Raw genomic sequence first — 22,469 nt, forward strand, 5'->3', positions numbered from 1 at the left:
CCTCGGCCGCCTGACGGCCCGGCGAGTCCCCGCAGCCCTCGATCCATGCTCCCGCCCGCGATCCTGTTCGGCTTTTGCCTCAGATTCCTCCTCCCGCCGGCAGAGCGCGGCCCGTCAACTTGTGCGGCCCTGTCAGCGCGCTCCGCCATTCCCGCCCGCCGCGCGCGCTGTGTGGGACGCGCTGAGGGCAGGCGGCGGCGCCGCGGGATGGCGGCGGCTGCCGGGCAGAGCCCTGCCGCGGGCAGAGGCGACGGCTGGGCACCGGGAGCGAGTGTGCCCCCCTTGGAGCCGAGCCCTGGGCTCCCTCAGAGGGCTGTGCCCGCCCTACCCTCCTCCCCTCGGTGCAGGCCCCCGCGAGGTTATCTGCGCATTTCCTACGCGATGGCGGCGGTGCGGGCCGAGCTGTGCCCGGGCCCCAACGCACCGCGCCTCGGCGAACCGCTACTCAGTTGTTGGCCGGAGTCGGTTTTATAATTGGTTATAAATAAACATCTGAAAATCCCAGTTAATGGAGCCAGAGTTGTGTAAGACTTTCAGCTTCCTTCAGTAAACCGCCCAAATAGAACCTTTGCAACCCTTCTCTGCGAGAGAAAAAAAAAAAAAAGTTTAGAAAGTCGATGTAAGCTAACAGTTTGGCAGTCAGCAAATACAAACAATGAGCAAAACTCAGCTCGCGCACGTCTTGTGATTTTCAAGCTAAAACTGGGAGGCTCAGCTTACGATCTCATTTAGATTGGGGCAGTTTGTAGCCTCGTAGTGAGGTGTTTTACAGACATAATACACATGTAAGCACATGACATGGAACACGCTGTGGGTTTGGGGGAGATGCACTTCCTGAGGGCACAGCACAGCCACAGCTGTGACAAGTTCAGCTCCCACACTGCTGCAGTCCAACACAGCCACGCTGCATCCCACTGATTTCTCTGGCTGCTGGGGGCTTTGGCTTAGTCCTGGGAGGGTCAATCTCATATAATGAAAACATTGAATTCTGAAGCATTTGTGTAGAGTTTTTCTGATTATTTTTTCAAGTGCAACGTTCTGTTTAGAAGCACCAGAAGGATTCTGCTTTGCTGGCTTCTTCTGGTAGCGGTGTGTTGCATTGTAGTGAGTGATTTGTGTGGGCAAGAAGGAAACCTTGCGGGTACGGAAAGTGTTACAGATACAAAGGGCTCTTTTTCAGTGTTTACAGAACAAACTTATTTGTGTATAAACATTTTTTTTTTTTAGAATTTGAATGAGTTGCTCCTGCAGGCTGTGCTGTGGAGGCGCAGAGGGAGGCTGGGCTGGAGGAAAAGCTGTGCCCAGCAGCCCCACAGGCCACCAGCCTCTGGTGGGTCAAAAAGTTAAAACAAGTCTGATGTAGATGGAGAGATAATGAGTCTTTCTTGAGCGACAAATTAATGAAGCATCTACTGCTTTGGCTGAATTAATCATTTGGAACACGTTACTTAAATAAACAATCTCAAAGCAGAAAAAAAGAATAAAATACAATGTAGAGATGGAGGACACACAGGAAGGATGTCTGCCTATAGCCACAGAGGAAGGACAGCAAAAGAGGAGCAGGAGGCTAAGAGGGATCAAGCAGTTGGAAAGAGAGTAGCTGTAAGGCACTGAGGGAAAGCAGAGGTGATGAAACAAAAAATTTTGTTTTCTGATGTTTATTTTTTCCTATATTTTTTCCTTGAACACAACTCTTTGATAGAGTTTACGGGGACAGAGGAGAAGTAGGTGATCAAATGGGCATCATACCCCTCGATGGGAGGCCGCAAGTAATTACTTATGACATAGCTAAGTATCCTGAAGATGTCTGGATTCAGCTTCCAATAAAATATTTGGATCATTTTTATTCTGTACTTCTATGTCTGTGGTCACACCATCCCTTCTGCTTGGAAATTTGTTTGGCTGCAAACCAAACAAACTTTAATGTTTGGGATCTAGATTACCTCTTTTTTACAGTATCAGAAAGTTCATCTTGCAGAAAAAGATACTTTGCTTTTGGCAGAGAATTAACCTCTTCTACCACAGAGCATTAGGTGCCATATGAATTATTATTTGAGTATTTTAAGTTTAATAACAAAAGCGTTGCACAGTTGTTTAAAAAAGATTAGTTAACCAACACCATCCATCCCTACTAGTTTTCTGCAACTAGATTACAGAGAATGATACTGCGTTTGCACATGCATTTTGCAAACTTACTCCTCTGTTGTATTCTTTATTTTGCAAATTGCAGGCATTGAGATGAAGGGTCTGTAATTTCCTAGCTTGCCTTTCTTTTGGAACACTGGTGCTGCACTGGCACGCATCCACTTTGCTGTAACTTCATTTGAATACAGCAAATTCTTTATTATGATTAACAAAGGGTTGCTCTCTGGTTTGCTTTGAATCTCAGTCTGTTCATGGAGATTAGTAGGTTTTGAGCAATGCCAACTCACTAAATATCTTCGCTTCACTGATCTCAAAGACATTTGTGACAATGGATTTAGTAGTCATTTTCATGCATGTTCTTGCCTTTGAATGGATAATACCTTGGTAGTCCTGCTTTCCATTGCTGCTTGATTCTCCATCCCTTTCAAAAATATTTTAATTCAAAAGTCTTCCTTCATATGTTGCTTCTTTGAAATACATAAACACATTTGTTCATGTGTTTAATCCTTGAATGCAGCTTTCCTTTACCTCTTTGTTTTTCTTTTAGGCAAATACATTGCAAATATCTGTATGTTACCTCCCTCTTCTGGGTAGAAGCAAATTGAGCTTTCTTTCTCAAGGAATGACTGACAGAAGTTGTCCTTTGATTGAACAGGAAGAGGCAAGTGGTTTTAAAGGAGGGAGATCCCAGTTACGTGCCCTGTTGTAGCCATACCTTCCATTTGGTTTCAGATCAGCCACACCATTTATTTTTTCAAACCAATTTTTCAATTAACCTCTTCAGCATTTTGCAGGCAACACTTACAGACCTCACCGAGCTGTTAAGTCTGACTGATGTATTAGTGACAAGAATGCTTTCTGAACTTGGATCATTTCTCTTCAAATCATCTTTTCAGTATTGTTTTTTTGTAAAGTTTTTTCTCTCAGTTCTGCTGTAACATAAAAAAATATGTTTCTGCTTACCGCTGACATGTAGCCCAACATTTTCTGAGGGATAACTGAAGGAGATAACTGAAGTAGATGGGAATTTATTTGTGATGGTGTAATCACAAAGTACATTCAGTGAAATCTGTAAACAGAGCATCCATCATCATAATTTCTGATTTTCCAGTTACAGTCATGAGTATGAACGACAGCACATGCTGCCATTTCCAGCAACTTTTGTTTATACCTCTAGTCTCTGATGTTCTCTGGAGGCTCCTGACTGTTGGAACATTTGGGTTTTAAAGCCCCTCCTTGTCCTCAGTTCTAAAATGTCTTTCTTTTCTGAAATGAAAATACTTAAAGTGCTGGTCAGTAGTTAGAACTCAGTGGTTCTGGAGGGCTTGCATTTAAGAATAAAGCAGTGACAGGTAAACTTACCCAACTTTAAATTATTCATTGCAAAACATACATGTAAGGTTTTCTAATGGGTAGCAATGGTGCAAGTCTATGTATTTTGCATTTGTGCATTTCCCTTTCTGGAAAGCTGGAGGAGGGCACCACTCTTACCCTCTACTTTATGAGGACAGTTTTCCTTGTGGAAAGAAGGCTTTATGTTGCTCATTTATTTCCACTGAAGAGATCTAGAAAATTGAAGAAATCTAGAGATGTAGAACCAGGAATAATGCTTTTTCAAAGAGGGAAAATTTGCAATTTCAGGTTTATTTTCATTTCTGCTAGTAAGAAATACCACGTGGCTTCACAATATCTTGTATTTAGGTTTATCACACAAGTTCTATCAACCACTGAACACAAATCTCTGTAATAAAACAGGATTCTGGCGAGAAAAAAAATAAATTTTCTCTAAGAAAGGTGATCAGCATCTTTCTCCTTCCCAAAATTCCATAAGACAAGGTGTATTATTTCATCTCAAAGTTTTAGAGAGAAAATTGTAAACCTTTCAAAAATACTAAGATCTTGGTAAACAAACAGACCCCTAAAGCCTTGTGTTACTGCCGGGTAGAACTGTTGGTTTCTCTTTTGATTGCTCCAGGAGAACAGCAGTCTCCAAAGGTGGGTCCGGATTCAGAAAATGAATGAGCACAGTGAATTCTATACTAAACTAACAAAGTGTACTGAAATAACTTGCTCAGAAACTGAAAGCAGAAGCGTTCAGAGCTCTTAGTTCACAGAAAACCTAGATCCACCAAAACAAATATAAGCAAGAGAAGTAGAAGTTATTAAGCAATGTTGAGGAAAAAAAATAATAAATAAGCGTTCATAGTTTTCTAGGGGGAAATTGTTCAGGATTTGGCTGCTTTACTCCCAGTCAATACAGGGCAAAGGATATAATTTATTCATGGCATTTCAAAGCCTTCTTTGAGGCAAATCTTTGTACATCTACTCACTATCTTTACCTGCATTCCCAAGGCCAGCTGGTCAGCCTGGTCAAGTATTAGATAGGGAGGTTGGTGACCTGCCCGTGGCAGGGGGGTTGGAACTCCATGATCCTTGAGATCCCTTCCAGCCCAAGCCATTCTATGATTCTATGATTCTAGACATGCACCAAAGGGCTGGATTTGTTGAAATTATTCTGTTGATTTAATTCCATGCAGAGCTACAATCAGGGATGAGGCACAAAACGCTTTACTAATAATGCCAAATTGAAAAATCTGTCCGTGCAACTTGATAGCACTAGATGAAGGCAGAAGGATTGTTACAGAGTCTGCCTGAAATTCTCACTGTTGAGGAAGAGTAAGATGACTGAGTAAAAGGTTTTCCAGTTTGCCTGTGAGCAATTAGAAGGAAAAGGAGTTAATGAGGAAGAAACTAATGGCATTATTTTAGTGAAAGCAAAAAAAAAAAAAAAAAAAAAAGCACTTGGTTCATCACGGGGCTAATACTGTATAATGATTGATGATTCTGTAATCAGAGCCCACATGGAGAGAAACAAGCTGTAAATTAAATGATGGAATATTTCATAAATGGCTCAGAATTGTAATGCAATGATCAAGAATTTACAGAGAAGGACTTTTATGCCCCTTTCTTAACAAGCTGCAGCGTTTCTAACAGAAATAATTAGGGTTCTGACAACGTATTCATTTAAATGAAGGATTGAGTTTGACAATAAAAAATAGCCTATAATCTGCACGTCACATGCAGCTTTCTACTGACACCCAACCTCATGGTCTAGTGCACCAGCATTCACAGCAAATTAGTCTCGGTTCTACTGTATTCTTCGACCACCCCAAGTGTTAAGTACCTGGAGAAATAAAATTCTTTTGCTATGTCACTGCTAGTTAAGCAGCTCTTACAGCTGAAAACATTGGAAAATGATTCAGTGACAGACTTTTAAAATCAACGTCTCACTGTGGTTAGAAATTTCTCTTTTTTAGACTTAGTAGTAAAGAAGAAAGAGGGGGAGGAATCTATTTCTCTTTCCCATTTGATATCATCAGGTTGGCAAGCCAGTTGCTCCCTCGAGCAATTTACTGCAGTTCCCTCTTGGAAAGTTTTATCCTCTCTCGAAGCAAAGCATTTTCTTTAGCTTTGCATGGAAGTGGAAAATGTACATGGAAAGTAAATCACAGCACAAATAGAAAGGGATATTCCTTTCTGTGACCACTTTCCTGATCACAGTTTACCAAAATGCCATTTGAGTTACTCCACCATTTTTAGGGCCAGCCTCAACATTTCAGATTCAGACGAGAGGCCATTCTGGCAGCAATGGCTTCCAAGCATTCAGCAACTGCTCTGGAAGAAACCTGTGTGCTGATCTGAGGGAAAGCTCTTACCTTAAAGACAGTGGTGTCCGTCCCAGTAAGAAACTTGCAAGCCACATGAAAATCTTCATCCTCCAGAGCTGTAGTCATGGAACAGATAGAAACAGATATCTACATGATATGCCCTGTTCGGTCCCTGGAGACCACCTGTGGGATACAGGGGAGTTCTGTCACCACAAGCAACTGGTTTACTGATACCTGTGCTGGTAGGCCTGGCAGATTCTTCTCTTCTACACCTGCATTGTTCTCTTTTGTGGAACTGGGAAACCTTATAGAAGTGCTGCAGTTGCACTTTTTTTTTTTTTTTTTCTTCCTTTTTATCCTTCAGATAGTGGTTCTTAAATCTTGTTTTTCTTGCAGCAATGATGTCAGATGAAGAGACCAGTGGGCCAGTGGGAGTGCCTGAGGTGTGTGACGGATTACGCTGCTGAGGACAGGCTCTGGTGCTGTGCTGTCTCCACCTACTGAGCTTTCACTGAGGGTGAGGATGTGGTAACAAGGGCACTCCCCATAACTTAACTTCTCCCTTGTTTCTCTGGTGGACCCCTGTCACCATGAGACAATGTGCTGCTTAATAATCTCCCAGTAAAGTTCAACAACAAAAAAAGTCAGCAAGTTCCAGGTGTACATCAAATGAGCCAGATAGACCATTTGTAGTGCATGAGAAAATACAGTGGAACAGAGCACTTCCATCCACTCTCAGTTCACAGATTTGACCAGAAAATCAATGTTTTTAGCTATTGCATCCAGTCTCCTTCGGCCCTAAAATCAGCAGTGTTAGTAATCTCAGTGACAGCAGCAGCTGTGACCACAGTGAGCTCAGCAGAGCCAGAGTGAAATCTGGCCAACCACCAGATCCTACCCAGCAACACTGAAATTAGACAAATCTTTTCAATTCCAGATTTTCTCAAATAACACAATAAATCTTTTAACATTGAATGCCAGTAGGTACTGAAGCTTTTGAATCCAACCTGAGGTTTGTTATGTTTCCTGCTCTCATGATGGCGTTAGAGCTAGAGATGAGATCTGAGGGGTACCGAGCCAACACTTTTCACACATGTTCGGTTTATTTATGTTGTGGCTTGTTTTTTTAAATTTGGCTATAAAATTACACTTGATGGAAGAAAAGCCTGGCAATGCAAGGAAAATTGTTGTAAACAACCAGAGTGTGCTCTTCAGCCTGCATACAATAGATGTGCTAGAACTCAAAATAGCACCACAAACAAAAAAACCACCACCACCACCACCAACAAAAAAAAAACAAAACCCAAACTTCAACAAACAATAAGAACATTGTTTATTTTTAACAGACACTGAGTGTTGTTCTCACTTTCTAGATTAAGACCATCTCCAAAAAGCCTTTGTTACTGCCCAAACCAAATTCAAGTTGGGAAGCATGGTGAATACTTATTTCAATTATAAATGTACCACCAAAGGTAGTACACACCTAGGGATGGGAATGCAAGAAGTTGTTCGATGTTAAGAGCCTCATCATCTCCCTTTCTTTTGTCTCTGCTTTTCCAGGTGTAGGAATAGCAGCTTTAATAAACAGCAATAGAAACAACGTTTCAAAGAGAAATTGAGTGTGACACTTACAGCTTTTGGCAGCAGTTCTTTTTGAGTTCCTAAACCTTATGCCAAAGTCTTCCTCTTAACACTTGCCAAGGCTATTGAATACTGAAGTCAGCGTTCTGCACTTCATACCCAAAACCCAGAACTCAGAGATGTGAAGAGTGCCTATCTGCCTATCTGCCAGAACACAGCGAGACTGAAGTTTTAATCATGGATTCAGCTCTAGAATCTTAGAAATAGGAATTAATCATGCTCATGTTCTGTTATCCTTCCTTTCCCCTCCTCTCCTAGCTCTTTCATCCTATCAGGCACTAACAATAATATCTTATACCCTGCAGCACCCACCTTCTTCCCTTCTGGGACAGGAGGTATGGCGGTCTCCCTACATGGCCATGCTGGTCCAGAATGATCTCTGGGACTCGTGCTATCTCTTATGCTTGGTGGAGTGAGAGGTACATCCCTGCAGCACAAATATTGCTCACAATAATACGGGTAGGACATAAATGAATGCGTAAATAGAAATCAAGCAGATGTAGGGAAATTCTGGCTGAAGAAAATTCCTGTTGCTCACTTACCTGCCTCAAACTGTGATGAATCAGTGTAGCAGTAGCAAGAACCCCTCTGTGGTATGATAGCATCCTCATTCCTTTTCCTCTTTTGAAAAGGTTTTTTACAGAGGAACAGGTGAATTAACTACACTTCACACGTCATTATTTGTCTTGTCTGGCTTTCAGTGCTATTCAAAGTGGAAAGGTACATAAGGAAAGCTTTGAAAAGGAACGTTACATGATATCAAATGTGTGATTCTCTGGATTCTCCCCCTCTGACACACACACACATATATAAACAAAAAAAACCTACATAATTATCTCCTTTGTGTGTGGTAATTACCTAATTTGTGGCCTAACCACAGTGCTGGTCCAGAAACACACTAACTCCTTCTGCACAGGCTTGCTTGGCTCCAAGGAAGTTTCCTGAGTGGGGCTTGGTGCTGGCCAAGGCTGGGGCAGCTCAGGGCACATTACACTGTGTCAACCTGTGGGAAAGGCAGGCTGAGCTAGGATGCTCTCCAGACACCAAATCCATTGGAAAGCCCTTGGGTATACGAACCCAAGAAGACCTAGCTGAGATTTAGCAACTGTGGAAACAAACCTTAGGCATTGTCCCGTGAGAACAGATTTTTCCCACTCAACTGCCCAAAGAATATTTTAGTTGCAGATTACTAAGGATAGGATCCTTGTCTTCTTCCTTTTCCATTTAGCACACCTTGCACTGTCCCTTAAAGACATGTCACAGACATGAAGCAATTACCATCTTTTAGTCATGTAGCAAACCTTTAAGTAGTATCTAGGCTGCAAAATTTGGAGGGAAAGACATCTCAGATTTACAACTACCTTCATACCATTGTACCTTCATATTTTTGTACCATTTCTTGCTATTTTTATGCTCAAAACTCAAATCTGTTTTGATGGGAAAAACAAAAACAAAGACAATCTAAAACTAAAACAAACAAACAAACAAAAAACAATCAAACAAACAAACTCAACAAACCTGATCATGCAATTAAGGACAAAGTGACTGAGAGGAAGATCACAGTAATACTTTTCCACAGGAATCCCCTTATATGGTGGGGTGGCTGAATGGGATCTGCTTGATAGAATGCTATGGGATAAGGGCCTGGAGGGAAGAGGGGTCTGAGAAAGCTGATTAGTGTTCTAGAATCACCTGCTCCAAGCTGTGCTTCCCAAGCACAAAAAATCAGGCAAAACTGCCTTGAGGTGAACAGGGTGCTCTTGGGCCAAACTCAAATACAACAAGGAATCCCACAGAAAGTGAAAGCAGGGACAGGTAGCCTGGTAGGGACACTGAGATGCTGTGCATGCAGAGACAAAGTTCAGAATGCCAAAGCTCAACTGGAATTTAATCTAAATGCCTCTGATGGAATCAATGGCAACAGGAGCAGCTTCTGTCAGTTTAATTAGGGAAAAGATGGGCCTGCTGCTAAAGGTGACATGGCAAAAGCTGAGGTACTGGATGCCACCTTGGCTCAATCTTTGCCACTAAGACTGTCCTTCAGAAATCACAGGACCTGGAGACAGCTCCTTTCTATTTTGTCCTTTGCTGCTAGAAATAAGCTGCAGGCGAGAGAGGAAAAAGAGCTCTGAATGCTAGAAGGAGTGCTTGCCTTTGAGTGTGTGCTAGAGAAATCTTGGTGCTCTGCTGCTTGACTTGGGGTACAAGGTAGACACTTCATGTCTCATCATTTCCCAATATAATATGGCTTTTGCAGCTCAGACAAACCCTTACAGAATTTGTATGACAAGTGAAAAATACAATGCTAGCCTGAGGGCTATGTCCTTGCCAGATTTCAAAGATTAACTACATAAATGTGGAGCTTGTGTGTGCGGCTCAAAGCAAGTCACACAAACTTTTACATAATAGAAATTGTCAAGCAGTCTATACACATTGCTGCTAGATCTTTAATTGTTCTTCCTCTCGTGGCATTCCTTGATAATAATGCTCCTTATGATTGCTATGATCTTATTTTATCCTAATAATCCTGAATTACCTTAAGTGTTGATGTGATTTGCATTCCACATCAGTCGCGTCTGTAAATGCATAGGTCTCAACTACTTTGGTCAGTGAGCTCTTTAGCAGGACTACTTCAGAAGCATCTGTCGTGGCTCTGATACCCTTGTTGGCACTGCAACAGATGCAGAGTTCCTGGTTTCTGTCTGAACTGGCAGTTCTCTGTTCTTGTCTATCAGCCCTTCCACAAAGGCTGCATGGAAATTCCAGTTGTGTGAGTTATATTAAGGGTCAATCCCTTTTGTGAAATAATCAGCTGAGAAGTAGTGATAAAGTATCTTGTCAGCTAAAGTGCTAGGAAGAACAGCCATTCAAGAAAGATCATGTTCCTGCAATTTTGGGCTTTTGAAACAAATCTGTCAGATGCTTTTTATATAAAGTAATGTCAAGTCACTCTTTAGCTCCAACATTTTCTAGTTCAATACAGGAACACGGGGTGAACTATGAGTGTTTGAGTGTATCCAATTAAAAGCAAATTGACTGTCACACTTCACAGGGAATGATTCTATTTTAAACACCAGGTGTCACTGCAGTATACTCCTGCTTGGTTTCAGCGATGTCAAAGATGAGTGGAGAACAAAGACAGCTCCTACTTCCCTTTCCCAAATGTTTGCACATAGCTACATGGTTAGCTGGAATCCGGGCAAATTGCTCAGCATTTAAACCAGACACATTTATAGTTTTACACAGTTTTTTCAAACCTGAAGCTAGCCATGGTAATATAGCTATTTTATAGCTGAGAGCAATTGGAATTTATATATATACGTATGTGTGTATACATATATACGTATATATAGATATATACTATATATACATGTTAATTCTTGTCAAGAGAAATACATGTGTGTTATACAGTTCTCTTTACAGAGAATCATGTATGCATTCTTTAGGTATCAGGTGATGTTCAGCGAGTTATTTCATCAAAGGATTGTATCAGGTTATGTATTCTTGTTCATGCAGCTTCTTGGTTCATGAAAAAAATGTTCACTAAAAAGCAATTTATTAAACTCTCAGATACTGAATTTTTCACATTTTCCTGATTTTTACAAGTCTTCTATTTAACCTACAAGCTTGTATCTTGCAATATTAAGATACACGAACACAGGTTAAAGAACCATTATCTTGACAGTGAACAGACACTGTTTTCCTGTGTGAATGCAATTTTTCAGCCTCCCATCCCAGTATAACTAACCACTGGCTGCATGGTGAATCTTCCAGGAGCTCACTCACTGCTACTGGCGTGGTATTAATTGGGTAAAGCCGCTCTTCTCTCATCTGTAATTGAAGATACAGAGGTTAAGGGTCCGACCCGTGGGGAAACATTGAGTCCCAGCAGGCTGTGCACCTCTTGAACCTCATGCTGTAGTGTATGAAGAAGCCTCGCTCCAGCGAAATACTTCAAAGAAGAGATTTCCTTGTGCTGTTTAGGTGCAGAACACAGACTTGTGTTATGTATTCAGCTGCAGACTTGGTTCAGCTGATTCTGAAACGGTTCAGGATGCTCTGCAAGTATTTCTGCACAAAGGAGAGTATTGCTGTTGACAGAGCAGCACTGCTAATGGCTGGAATGTTACCTGGAGAGCATCTTCAGCCAAGAAAAAGGAACTGAACGCCATAACTAGTTCAGAAAATAAGCCATTAAGCTGGTAATTGCTGCTCTTTAAAAATGCTGAGAGCTATGTAACTTTCACAGGCTCAAGACCAATGTTTTAACCTTCATTAAAGAGCACAGTGCCACCTTATCCGAAGGAGCTTCTGCTTTATTCTAAAGGCAATTTAAAATTTGCACAGTGCCTGCTTGAATCTTGACAGGACTGTGGCTTTGGGGGCAGTACAGTGCTGCATAACACAAAGAACACTTAAAAGTTCTCCTGAGATAATGAAATCAGCAGAAAATGCCTCGAACAAGCAACAGTCTATCAAATAATGCAGACTCTACAATGCAGAAAAGCAAGTGTCTGCAAGGACTAAATAAAGCATTTGTTAAGAAAACAGACAAATGAACAACAGCAAAAAAAGAGGCACAGAATAATAATAATAAAAAAGACAAATCTTATTTATTGTGTTTTATTCCATCTGGTGACTGGATTTTTATATAGATTTCAGTCCAATCTGTTTTCCCAGGATTTTTTAATTCAACTGATTTCACTGCAATGTAGCTTTTCTCATTCAACATAATTGACACGGATTTCCAATCCATTCAAAAGGCATTTGCAAATACATTAACCAGAGAAAATAGCAGAACCAATTTGAAATGCTTTCAGAGAATGCAGGCCAGAATCTTACATTTCTTTTCCCCCCATGTAAAGAAGCAAATATTAGGATACTGCTGTACATAAATGAATGCTGCATTTTATATCATTGACCTATGTTCTGACTTTTAGATAACGGCCTCATACGTTTAAGTCACTTTTTTTTTTTCCCCGACATATTTACATAAAACTCATCTACGTTTACTGTAAATAACCATAATAACCTACTGTGCTTTCAGCAGCCAAAAGCTGGGTTGGCTAGAAATATCAGATGAAGATTCTTTGAATAAGGGTATGACTAAATTACATCAACTTGTGTATACTCCTACAAAACATCGAAGGGAACGTCAAGGCATTTATCACTTTACAAAATGCAACTTAGCGTTGGCTCTGAGCTGCTCTGACAGTAGCATAAGCCCTGCAATTACAGTCAAGCTACAATTTATGGAGCACACATTCTGCAATACTACAGCATTTCGGTGTCTGCAGTGCTGTTAATAAAACCATATTGATTTCAAAAAGGTAGCAAGCCAAATAACCAATCGTGTAGCAAACAAGGCTCAGCAGTGCCAGCTTGGAAGTCTGCATGCACTGACTCCAGGTTTATATATTACGGTCATTTCATTGAACTGCTCTTGCTACCTTCAGAGCTGAACTGCGCAGCTTATTTAACTGTATCCGCTCTGTGAGAGCCAGAGCCAGATCTAATCCTCTCTGTTCAGAAGGTCATGCTGGTTAGAGGATGTCTGAAGTTCTTCTTCAGTGACCAGAAAATCAAATAGCTGTCCTGAAAGCACAATCTGCTGCTAGAACTTTCCTTGAGAGAATATTGCTAGAAAACCACTCTGCTAATAAATATTTTTTCCATTATAAAACAATGGTTAAAATAAACAAGTGTCTGTAATTGCAAATACTTATCCACTATGTTCTAAGTAGGCAACGTTCCATACATTTTGTGCTGAAGCTCCTATAGCACCCAATTTGAAGTGAATTCTACTGAGGTGGGTTTTTAGTAACAGCTATTGGAGATAAATATCCACATACCAAACTCTGTGTTTTTTGTTGTTCTTATGGAAGTCATATCAGTCCACAAAGAAAATTCATTTCACTGAAAATACAAAGAAAAGTACCTAGCAACAAACCAAACATCTCCTAAACTTTTAGAGTCTAATCCTGCACCCTCATCTCATACAACTTATTTTTCAGTGAAGTCATCCAGTTTTCACTTTTTTTTTTTTTTTTTTTGGCTAAAAAAGCATCTGTGGAAGTCCAAATCTGCACATGGTTGATGGTACTTAGATGAGTGCACCTACATTTGCCCATTTGGGGATTATCATGGGACAAAAGCACATGCATATACAGTTTATTTTCGTTTCATTTATGCTGCCTGCAGGCTTGATAAAAGATCAGGGGCACAGAGGACCTGACGCTACCTCTGAGTTGGGGGAATACTGAGAGCAGTTCCACCCATCCCTTACGTGATTCTTGGCAACTTCACTGCAATCTCTTCTACCTTTATGAATAGGTTGTCTGCAAGATGGATGCAGCACAAATGACGCTCAGCTATTTTTCCTCTGACCTCTTTCTTCCAAACTGCTACAGTAGGATATACCTGCCCTGCCCTGCCACTAAATGCTCTTCCCTGGGTTTGCAGGCTCACTCTGAGCACACGTTCAGCTTCAAGGCTCAGGCCTGTGAAGCCAAGGACCATTCCTCCTTGTCATCACAACAGAGCTGTCATCACTCCTCAGGTGTCATCACCACATCTCAGGTGTCATCACCACAAGCCTACTGGAAAGCATGAAGGTGGTGCATGGGGAGCCACAGGGGTGATCCAGATGCTCATTCACAGTCAGAAATAGCTGCATGGAACTGCCTGCTGGTAGGTTATCCAGAGGAGCTTTGTTCTGTGGCCATTCTCCAGTAGGTAAAGACCCAGTTATATTGTCCTCACACAGGTGAGAAAGGAGGTTATTGTGCTCATAGGTGTTTTTTACTAATGCATTTAAACGCTGCGGTAATTCACCTCTTACTGTACATCTTTACACGTCAGCTGAGTGCTTGCAAGCTGCAGAACTTCGGCTGAACTTGAAAGAAAGTGAAGACCTCCACAGAAGTCTGCAAAACAGGATGTGGTTGCCCCAAAATGCGTGACTTCACAGCGCGAGTCCAGGCTTCTACATCCCAGCAGCACATCAGGAAGATCCCACGCAGCACTGTGAAGCGACGCAGCCTCTGTGCCCACTGGACAGTGGCCAGGTACCGTATTTCATCAAGGACAAAAGAGAAAACTGACAGAGACAGCTAAGCATGGCAGGGAGGAGCAGTTATGTAAATAAAATCCAAACTATGCTGAGAGTTAAAATAAGAGCATCTCTTCATACACATTCGGAAGGCTAAACACCAGTGCTTTTTTTCTTTTTTAAAATAACAAATTTGTAAGGTTTTAAAACCCCTCTCCAGTGTTACGAGGTTAAAATTACAAAGTTGGTAACATTATCATGAAGTGAAAGGGAAGCATTCTGAAATCCAAAACAAAGCATTTTAAAGTCACATCTTACTTATGTGCTTTGTAAATACATTAAGCATGTTGATTCATTGTCATAAACTATAAGAAATTACACAGCTGCCTTTTAGACTGAACAAAGATCTCATTTTATATTTTGTATAACAAATATTCTAGATAAAATTAGATGATGAAAATCTATCAGACTGTTTTTATAACAATGAACAAACATCACAAATGAAAGCTGGTATTTAGAAATGCGTGCAGCGAAGGAGTAGCACATATAGTTGACAAACTGCTATGCAGTTAACAGTGAGCATGTTTATCTTTACACAAATATCTTTATTTTTCAGCACTTTGCTATCACAGAATGACAGAATGGTTTGGTTCGGAAGGGCCCTTAAAGACCACCTCATTCCAAGCCCCTGCCATGGGCAGGAACACCATCCATTAAAATAGGTTGACCAAAGCCCCATTATGTGACTGTCCTTCTGGCCAGTTTGAAACTGAAGACTTCCAGAAACCAAACCTTGGCAAATCAGAATGGTAAGATTTATGTCGTCCATACATCAGGCAAGCTAATGGATACATAATACAATGATAATCCATACATTTGCTAAGCAAAATGTAATGCTCAAGCTAGATATATGAGCAGGTCAAAGCAAGCGTAGACCCTGAAGATGTTGTAGTGATTCTGCCTACAACAACTAATCATATAGAGTTAGGTGAAATATATCTACGTTGTGAAGACTCTCTCTTGCTGATCTATGGCTTACACATACAGTAAGCTTAATCAAGTCAACTACAAGAACTCTGCATCAGAAAAAAGCTTTCATCCATCTGTCGTCCATATGGAAGAGCAGTGTAGGGAGGTACAAGATATCCTAATGCAATTGATGGGAAGTAGGCAATTAATTTAATACTTTTTGTTGAGGGTATATGAATGCTGAGCATGGGATCTTTCATATTCACTCAACCAAATGGGGTTTTCTCTCCTTGAAGAAAAGCAACCCACTGCTTTCATCTCTATGATGCTCCACCTACAGCACTTGTTCTCAGCGTAATCCTCAACAAGTTGATATCTGGCTGAGTAGCAAGGGATGGAAAAATACTTTTCTGTTGTTTGCTTGTTTATTTGTTTTTATTTTTGAGACTGAGATAAGTTCTGGCAATGTCTTTAGCCTGGACCATCTCAGAAGATATGCTGCAAATCAACTTCAGCACAAGCGTATAAAGACATTAATAGAATTATGCACCCTGCTCCCAGGAAGAGATTTGCTTTTGGAAGTCTTCAGCATGTCACCCCAGAAGCAGCCATCAGATTGAATACCTTTCACCATTCTAATTCTCCACAGACTACACACACACCAAGTTACTCGTGAAGCATACAGCAGCCTTACTAAGGCATGTCCCAACCTGAATAAATAACACTGTTCTGAAATAACTGCTATTAAGTACCAAAGAGCAGAAATCCCTGTTTGGCATTTGGTCCAAATTAAATTGTTTGTTGCTGAAATAGAATTCTTATAGTTACTGTGCAAACAAATTTATGTACACGCTGAGAGAATAAAGCCCTTCAGCTGGGATCCGTGCTGTTTCCAGCCTCACACTGCACACTGCCACATACCTAACTGCTCTCAGGCCAAGGTACTCCACCTGAGTGGCTGCTTTTGAACTCCACCACCCAACCTGGGTTTGCTAGGCGTGACAGTTCTGCGCAAGGTGAGCAAGAAACAGGGAAGCACTGACAGCCATTTGCAGAGCAACACAGTTAACACTAAATTCTGTGAAGTAGAAAATGCTAGAGAGAACACTCTGTGCTACAGCTTTACATGTCAGCTTTCAGAAAGCACATTGAACCTATTTATCCAGCATTGTATAAAAGCACCATTGAAAGGTTGAACAGAGAGCACCGTGTATACAGAATTTTGATCAAGACAAGCGAGAGGAGCTGTTCAGGGAGCCATGGAGAAGTACAGAGCCCAGAGGAATCCTGGCAAGATGGGTTCCCTGGAGGCACAGTACACGAGGGCCTAAGGAACATCCCGCTTTGTGGGATGGCCCAGCTTTGTGTGACTGATGGACCTGAGCCCCAGCACCCATTCCTCTCTGCAATTCCCCCACCCTGCAAGGCCTGCTGCATACCAGCAAGCCTGTAATTGATGCCAGTACAAGGACTGAAGCTGCCAATTGTTCACAGTTGATATGGACACAGACCACATCTCCCTGAATACTTACTGTTGAACAACATCTGTTCTTCAAAAGAAGATTGATCATGCTTATTGCAAGGTTAATTATCGTAGCTACATTGCTGGGCTTTCTAGAGGAAGTTTGTGAGAGGCTATTGCTAAACTGAGGCTAACTGAGGTCCAGTGCATTTGATGTGACTGTAAAGCCGTTTCCAACTGTTTCCAAAGCTGTTTCCCCCACAAAAAAATGGAGGAAACACTCTTTTTGGTTTTGTGTCAGATACAGTGTGGAAAAAAGAGTATGGAAGTACTTGGTAAAAAAGGCACTATAGCTGATCTAACTGCTGCAATTATGTTCGTGCCCGTGCACAGGTATCCTTAAACAAATATTTCACTGTGACTGAGAAAGCGATTCTGAACTCATCATTGTAGAAAGGGACTGCTGGCTCCAGCGTGTGGCTGGAAGTCCCACAGGAGACAGGTTCAGGAAAGCTCATCCAAACTGCATGTCTTATTACTACCTGTCCCCAGAAGGGAATCAAGTGATCTTTTCAGTAGAGTAAGTACACTGACATTGCAGCTTTACTTGGCTTTACTACAGAAAAGTTGAGTTTCTTGAAATGATGCTAACAAATGGAGGTAAAGAAATCACTTGTGAAGTTGTCCCAGAAAAGATCATCACGTAACAAATACTTCATTCAGCATGTTGACTTTTTATTTGGGAATATGATGAAAGTGAAACAAATGGCAATGAAGAGATAAGTAGAAGAAACTCCCCTTACTTTCCAGTAAAATTCACGTATTTGAAGATTGCTGCTAGAAAAATCTTTCTATCCAGTATACTAGTGAAAAAGAAGCATGGCAATAGCAGCCAAAGAGCAGATCTTAGTTCTGGAGAGAGGAAACGAAAACTAAGTTTTTTTTTGTCAAGTGATATAACTATTCATTTCAGAACCTTGAACTAAATTCTAAAATAATTCTTCTTTAGCATTAGACTACATAATGGGATTGCAGGGATGTAACTCCTTACCTGCCCTTGTTCAGGAGATAATTCCCGTCGTGGCTCATTGGGTCTGGGGGTGAGGGCAGCCGTGCATGCAGCAGCCCAGAGTCTGAGCCTGAGCAGGCTGAGGGTCTGTGGGGCTGTAAGCAAGTCCTCCTGCGGGGAGTTCAGAGGAAACTGGCCTGGCCAGCGCCTGAATCCTGATCACAAACAGATCAGGGATGGCAGCTGGGACTGAATGCTGTAAGGAACAGTGGTTGTATTATCATGTCACCTACCTAAAGTTGGAGGCTGAGTGGGGAAGCAGACAAAGCATTTCCCAACAGGGGAAAGAAAGGAAAGAATGGGCTGAGCCTCACTGCCCTTCTTCCCATCCAGCACTCCTGGTTCTGCTCTGAAAGACAATGAATATGAGCAGGCAGGCCCTTCTTCCTTGGACTCGCTGATATTGGTGAGGCTTACTTTGAGGGTGATGCTTTATTTTCTCTTTTGCAGCTTAAAATTCTGCAAGCAGGACCTCCAAGTTTTTCTTTGCTACTATTAATTGCTATTATTTTTTGATCTTTAAACTGCTCATGAAATTGCATCTGTGAACCTGACAAACCTCATGTTGCTACTGTTTCTCCAAAAGCAGTCATCCACATCACAAGTACGATAGTCCTCAAAGGATAACTGCATCCTGAGATGTATGTGGGAACCACAGAGTGGGGTATGGCTCCCACTATGCTGTAGGTGTCTGAGGAGAACAGAGAGCACGGAGCAAAGAGCAAACATGGAGCTAAGTCTCCAAAGAGTCTCCAAACTTGGCACAGATCTTCTGAAATGCGAGCATTTTCTCTTTGGCCTTAAACAATGTGAAGCAGAAGGACAGAACAGTCAAAGGTGAACTTCACAAATTCACATTCAAGGGAACACTGACAGGAAAGGAAGACCAAAGTCAGCTTTAAAAAGCACTGCAGTGAGGTGAAAGCAAAGGCTGCAGCTGTGGAAGCACGGCAGCACAACCAAGAACAAGGCAGATGCAGACTGGACTGCATGACCTCACTCCAAGGAAGAGCCTGGCCCAGGTGTGTCACCTCACTGTGTGTGAGGTTGGGCTCCATGATGTCTGTGTTCCTCTGTGGGCATCCAACTGCACTGCTCCTCAAAGCCATGCTCATTACAGTCAGTGTCCATAAACCACTGCATCTCATCCAGTTATAAGCTTACTTCTAAGAAGCGTGTGTACCAGAGCTGTGTTTGCCCTTTATAGTACCAAGCACTGCGCACTGGCCAGTGGTCTGAGAAGGACTCAATCTCATGCATCAAACCTCAGTACCAACTGAACCCATGCTAAACCATGCTAGGCTGATACAGAATGAGACAATCCCTGTTTAAGTACTGTTTACCTTGCATTAAAACAAATTACCCTTCAAGCACATGCCAATAGTACCTATGTGAACGTTATGTGAAGGCTACCCAGTCTAGACCGCAGTTTATGCCTGTTTACAAGGCACCTGTGTATGTGAGTATACACAGGGACACACAAAAATGTACACAAAACTGTGTACAGATGCATATAATATAATGTACATTCTCTACTGTTGGGCTATTCTTGTACTACTGTACCGTTCATTGTACTATTCTTGAAGAAAACAAGAGTATCAGTCCAGTACCTGCTTATTTCATCTCTGTACTTTGTTTTCAACAGTTACAGAGAAACTTCGTATCTCTGGAAAGGCTCTGGCTTTCCAACTGCTTTCAGAACCCCAAGAAGTTCTTGGTCCCACCAGTTCTGACTCACCTGCTCCTTCTAGCTGAGGAACAAGGATGACCTGTGGCTAACCCACACAAAATACACTCTCCTGCCTTCTTTTTGGCCTTCTGTCAGTGTTCTTTTATACAGACTCCACTATTTTGAGCTTAAAAATAGCAAGGCGTTCTCCACAACCCTGCTTAAGAAGACGTAAAAAAAAAAAAAAAAGATTTGTTCTTTTACATACTTCTAAAATAGGAAAAAGATATAAGCCAAAAACAAATAAAACCCAAAGAAAGAACAGGATTCCTCTCATTATATAAAGCAGTAAGTTAACCTACAAAAGCTTTGAAGATGAAAATGTGCTGTAAAAATGAAAAACATCATCCACTCAACACAGTACAGAAATTTTCCTATATAATGCACTAGTCAAACATATTAAAATACTTTAAGTCTTTCAAAAAAGGGCAAAATTCTTCGAAAGATGAGTCAACACTATTAAGGTGAGACTAAACATTATGGTAATATTCATCTGTACAACCTTCTGCAACATGACCGATGTCTTGCATGTGTATGTGCAGGTACATGTTTGCATGTTGGGGGGATAGAGTGAGAATGTTAAGGGTGCTGTTTACCATTTTAAAACAGTATTTCACAAATAATTAAATGGAAAATCCTAAAAATACCAGTACGCATCTCAAATACTGCAAGTACACATTCTACAGCCCCTGATGTGAAAAAAGAAGGGAGGGAGGGAGGGAGGGAGGGAGGGAGGAGGGTGGAAGGAGGTAGGGGGAAAAAGTCTATGGAATTAATTCAAGTACATTTGCATTATGTCCCTTGTGATGTAAAGTAACTGTTGCTTACACTTTAGTTGCAATGACAATGGAATGGGAATTCTGACCCCACCTCAACCCTCACGGTCCTATCAGGCTGAATTAGAGCTCCCCAGGAGATGCTGACACACCTTTCCCAGCCCTCAGAGTCCGCCTGACTGAGGCATGGCGGTCTGCAAGTTGCTTAGTGGATTCCTGAACGTGGATGAAAAATGATTCTTGAAAAACACATTGAAGCAACTGACACAAAATAATCCTCTATAATGAAAAGCTAGCTTTGCGTAAAGGCAGTCTTTTTGGTACGTAACCCTATCAGGATGACAAACACAGCACCCCTTCCTGAATTCTGTCCGTGTAGGAACTAACAATAAAAAGCCAACAATAAAAATTAACCTTCTTGTAAGCTTCTGTCTACCGCCCAGAATCACCCATAGGTACCACTCGCTGGCTTGAAACGTACATGGCTTCTTCACACCTTCTCTTCTGCACCTAGCTTTTGCTCCTCAAAATGAGAAGCGCTTCCCTCTCCTTGTTTCGCATGCTCCTTTGAAACACCAGCAGACAACACAAAGGCTGAAACCCAGATGCCGGAGTAGTTAAAGTCTGGTGACATCCCTGTGGTGCTGCAAGTCCCCTATGCTCTCATAGTCATTCTCTCCCGACGGAGCAATGTGGTTTGTGTGAGGCACAGACAAGGTCCTGTCTTCGTCTTGGCTCACTGCCTGGATAGCTTCGTAGTCGGGCTCCAGCTCCCCGTTGGGCCTGCCCGCCGACTGAGGCACAGTGGTAGCACTGAGGGTGTTCTCAAAGTCCTTCACGCTCGCATAGAGGCCGCTGCAAACAGACGGGGACCTCTGAGATGTGATTTCTTGAATACAGGTGTAAGGAGAATCCATTGCCCTGATGGCCTGTCCTGGCTTGCTCACCGAAGAGTACATGGCTGAGATCTGGGAAAAGGAGATGCCGCTGAGTACTTACACATGTTGTAAAACTTGTGTGTCAGTCTGACCCCTCCCACCACCGGGATGATGACTACTTACTAGACCTGCCAATAGAAACATATCCTTTCTTACAAAACTGCTTGTCTAGCATGCATTTATGCAGCGATTCTTTCCTTCCAGAAATGAAGGCAAATCGGATCCAAGACAAAAAGGACTGGCTTTGTGAGCTCCTGAAAGCCCTACTATGGTCCTGGAACCAACTCGGACTAAATGAGGAGGCAGCATCAGATGGGTGATCAGCTTTAGCTGCTGGAATGCAGAAGGATGCTCTCCGATTTTGCCTCTTTTATTTTAATAGTAGCAGCTAGCTAACCAAACTCAAAACAGTATTTTTTTGCTCATTCATATTTCATCCCCTTTTCAGCACTGAATGGCATGAACCCAGAAAGAGCAGTGTGCTCATCCCTGTCTGGGAGTGCCTCCCCAGCAACAAGCACAGCTCACCCAGCTCACTGCCAGGGCTGTGTTTGCTTTATGTCCAGAGAACACACTTGCAAACTGTAAGGGAGCACTGGATATGATTACATGCAATCTGATTTTTGTTTCATGTTTTCATCTTTGTTTCAATCTCCTCAATTTATTTGACCAATAAACACTTAAAATAACAATGTATGTGCTTCAGAGCCCCAAACATTTTGCAAGAGAAAGGTGGGGCACGTTTCAAACTCGGAATCCAAACCAAGAGCTGCCCTAACCATCAGCTGGTTGGGACTCCTATTATTTTCTGATTGTTTTTTTCATCCTGTTGGCCTGATAAAGCCATATGCTATAATGCTTCTGATTTCAGGAATGTGGCAGTGCGAATTCTATACAGAAAAACTTAGGCTTTCATTTTCTCTTTAGACAATTTTCACCACAGATTCTGCTTAATCATGCAGAGCTTATGCTAATTTCTGCCTGAAAAAAGGTCTCTAGCTCATTATTGAATTTTATACAA

At 41.8% G+C, this 22,469-nt stretch overlaps 1 protein-coding gene across 10 annotated transcripts in view; it reads right to left on the reverse strand.

Moving 5' to 3' along the window:
- Positions 1-12,039: 12,039 nt before the first annotated feature.
- The window catches only part of PAG1 (phosphoprotein membrane anchor with glycosphingolipid microdomains 1), a 107,832-nt gene continuing 97,402 nt past the window's right edge, over positions 12,040-22,469 (reverse strand). For all 10 annotated transcript variants that reach the window (XM_085221335.1, XM_085221338.1, XM_085221336.1 and 7 more), the window contains one exon: positions 12,040-21,478. In XM_085221335.1, coding sequence (XP_085077461.1) covers positions 21,128-21,478 — 351 coding nt within the window. In that variant the 3' untranslated portion in view covers positions 12,040-21,127. The remainder of the gene's footprint in view (positions 21,479-22,469) is intronic.

The sequence above is a fragment of the Meleagris gallopavo genome, chromosome 3 (assembly GCF_905368555.1).
Source record: "Meleagris gallopavo chromosome 3, MGAL_WU_HG_1.1, whole genome shotgun sequence".
NCBI lineage: Eukaryota > Metazoa > Chordata > Aves > Galliformes > Phasianidae > Meleagris > Meleagris gallopavo.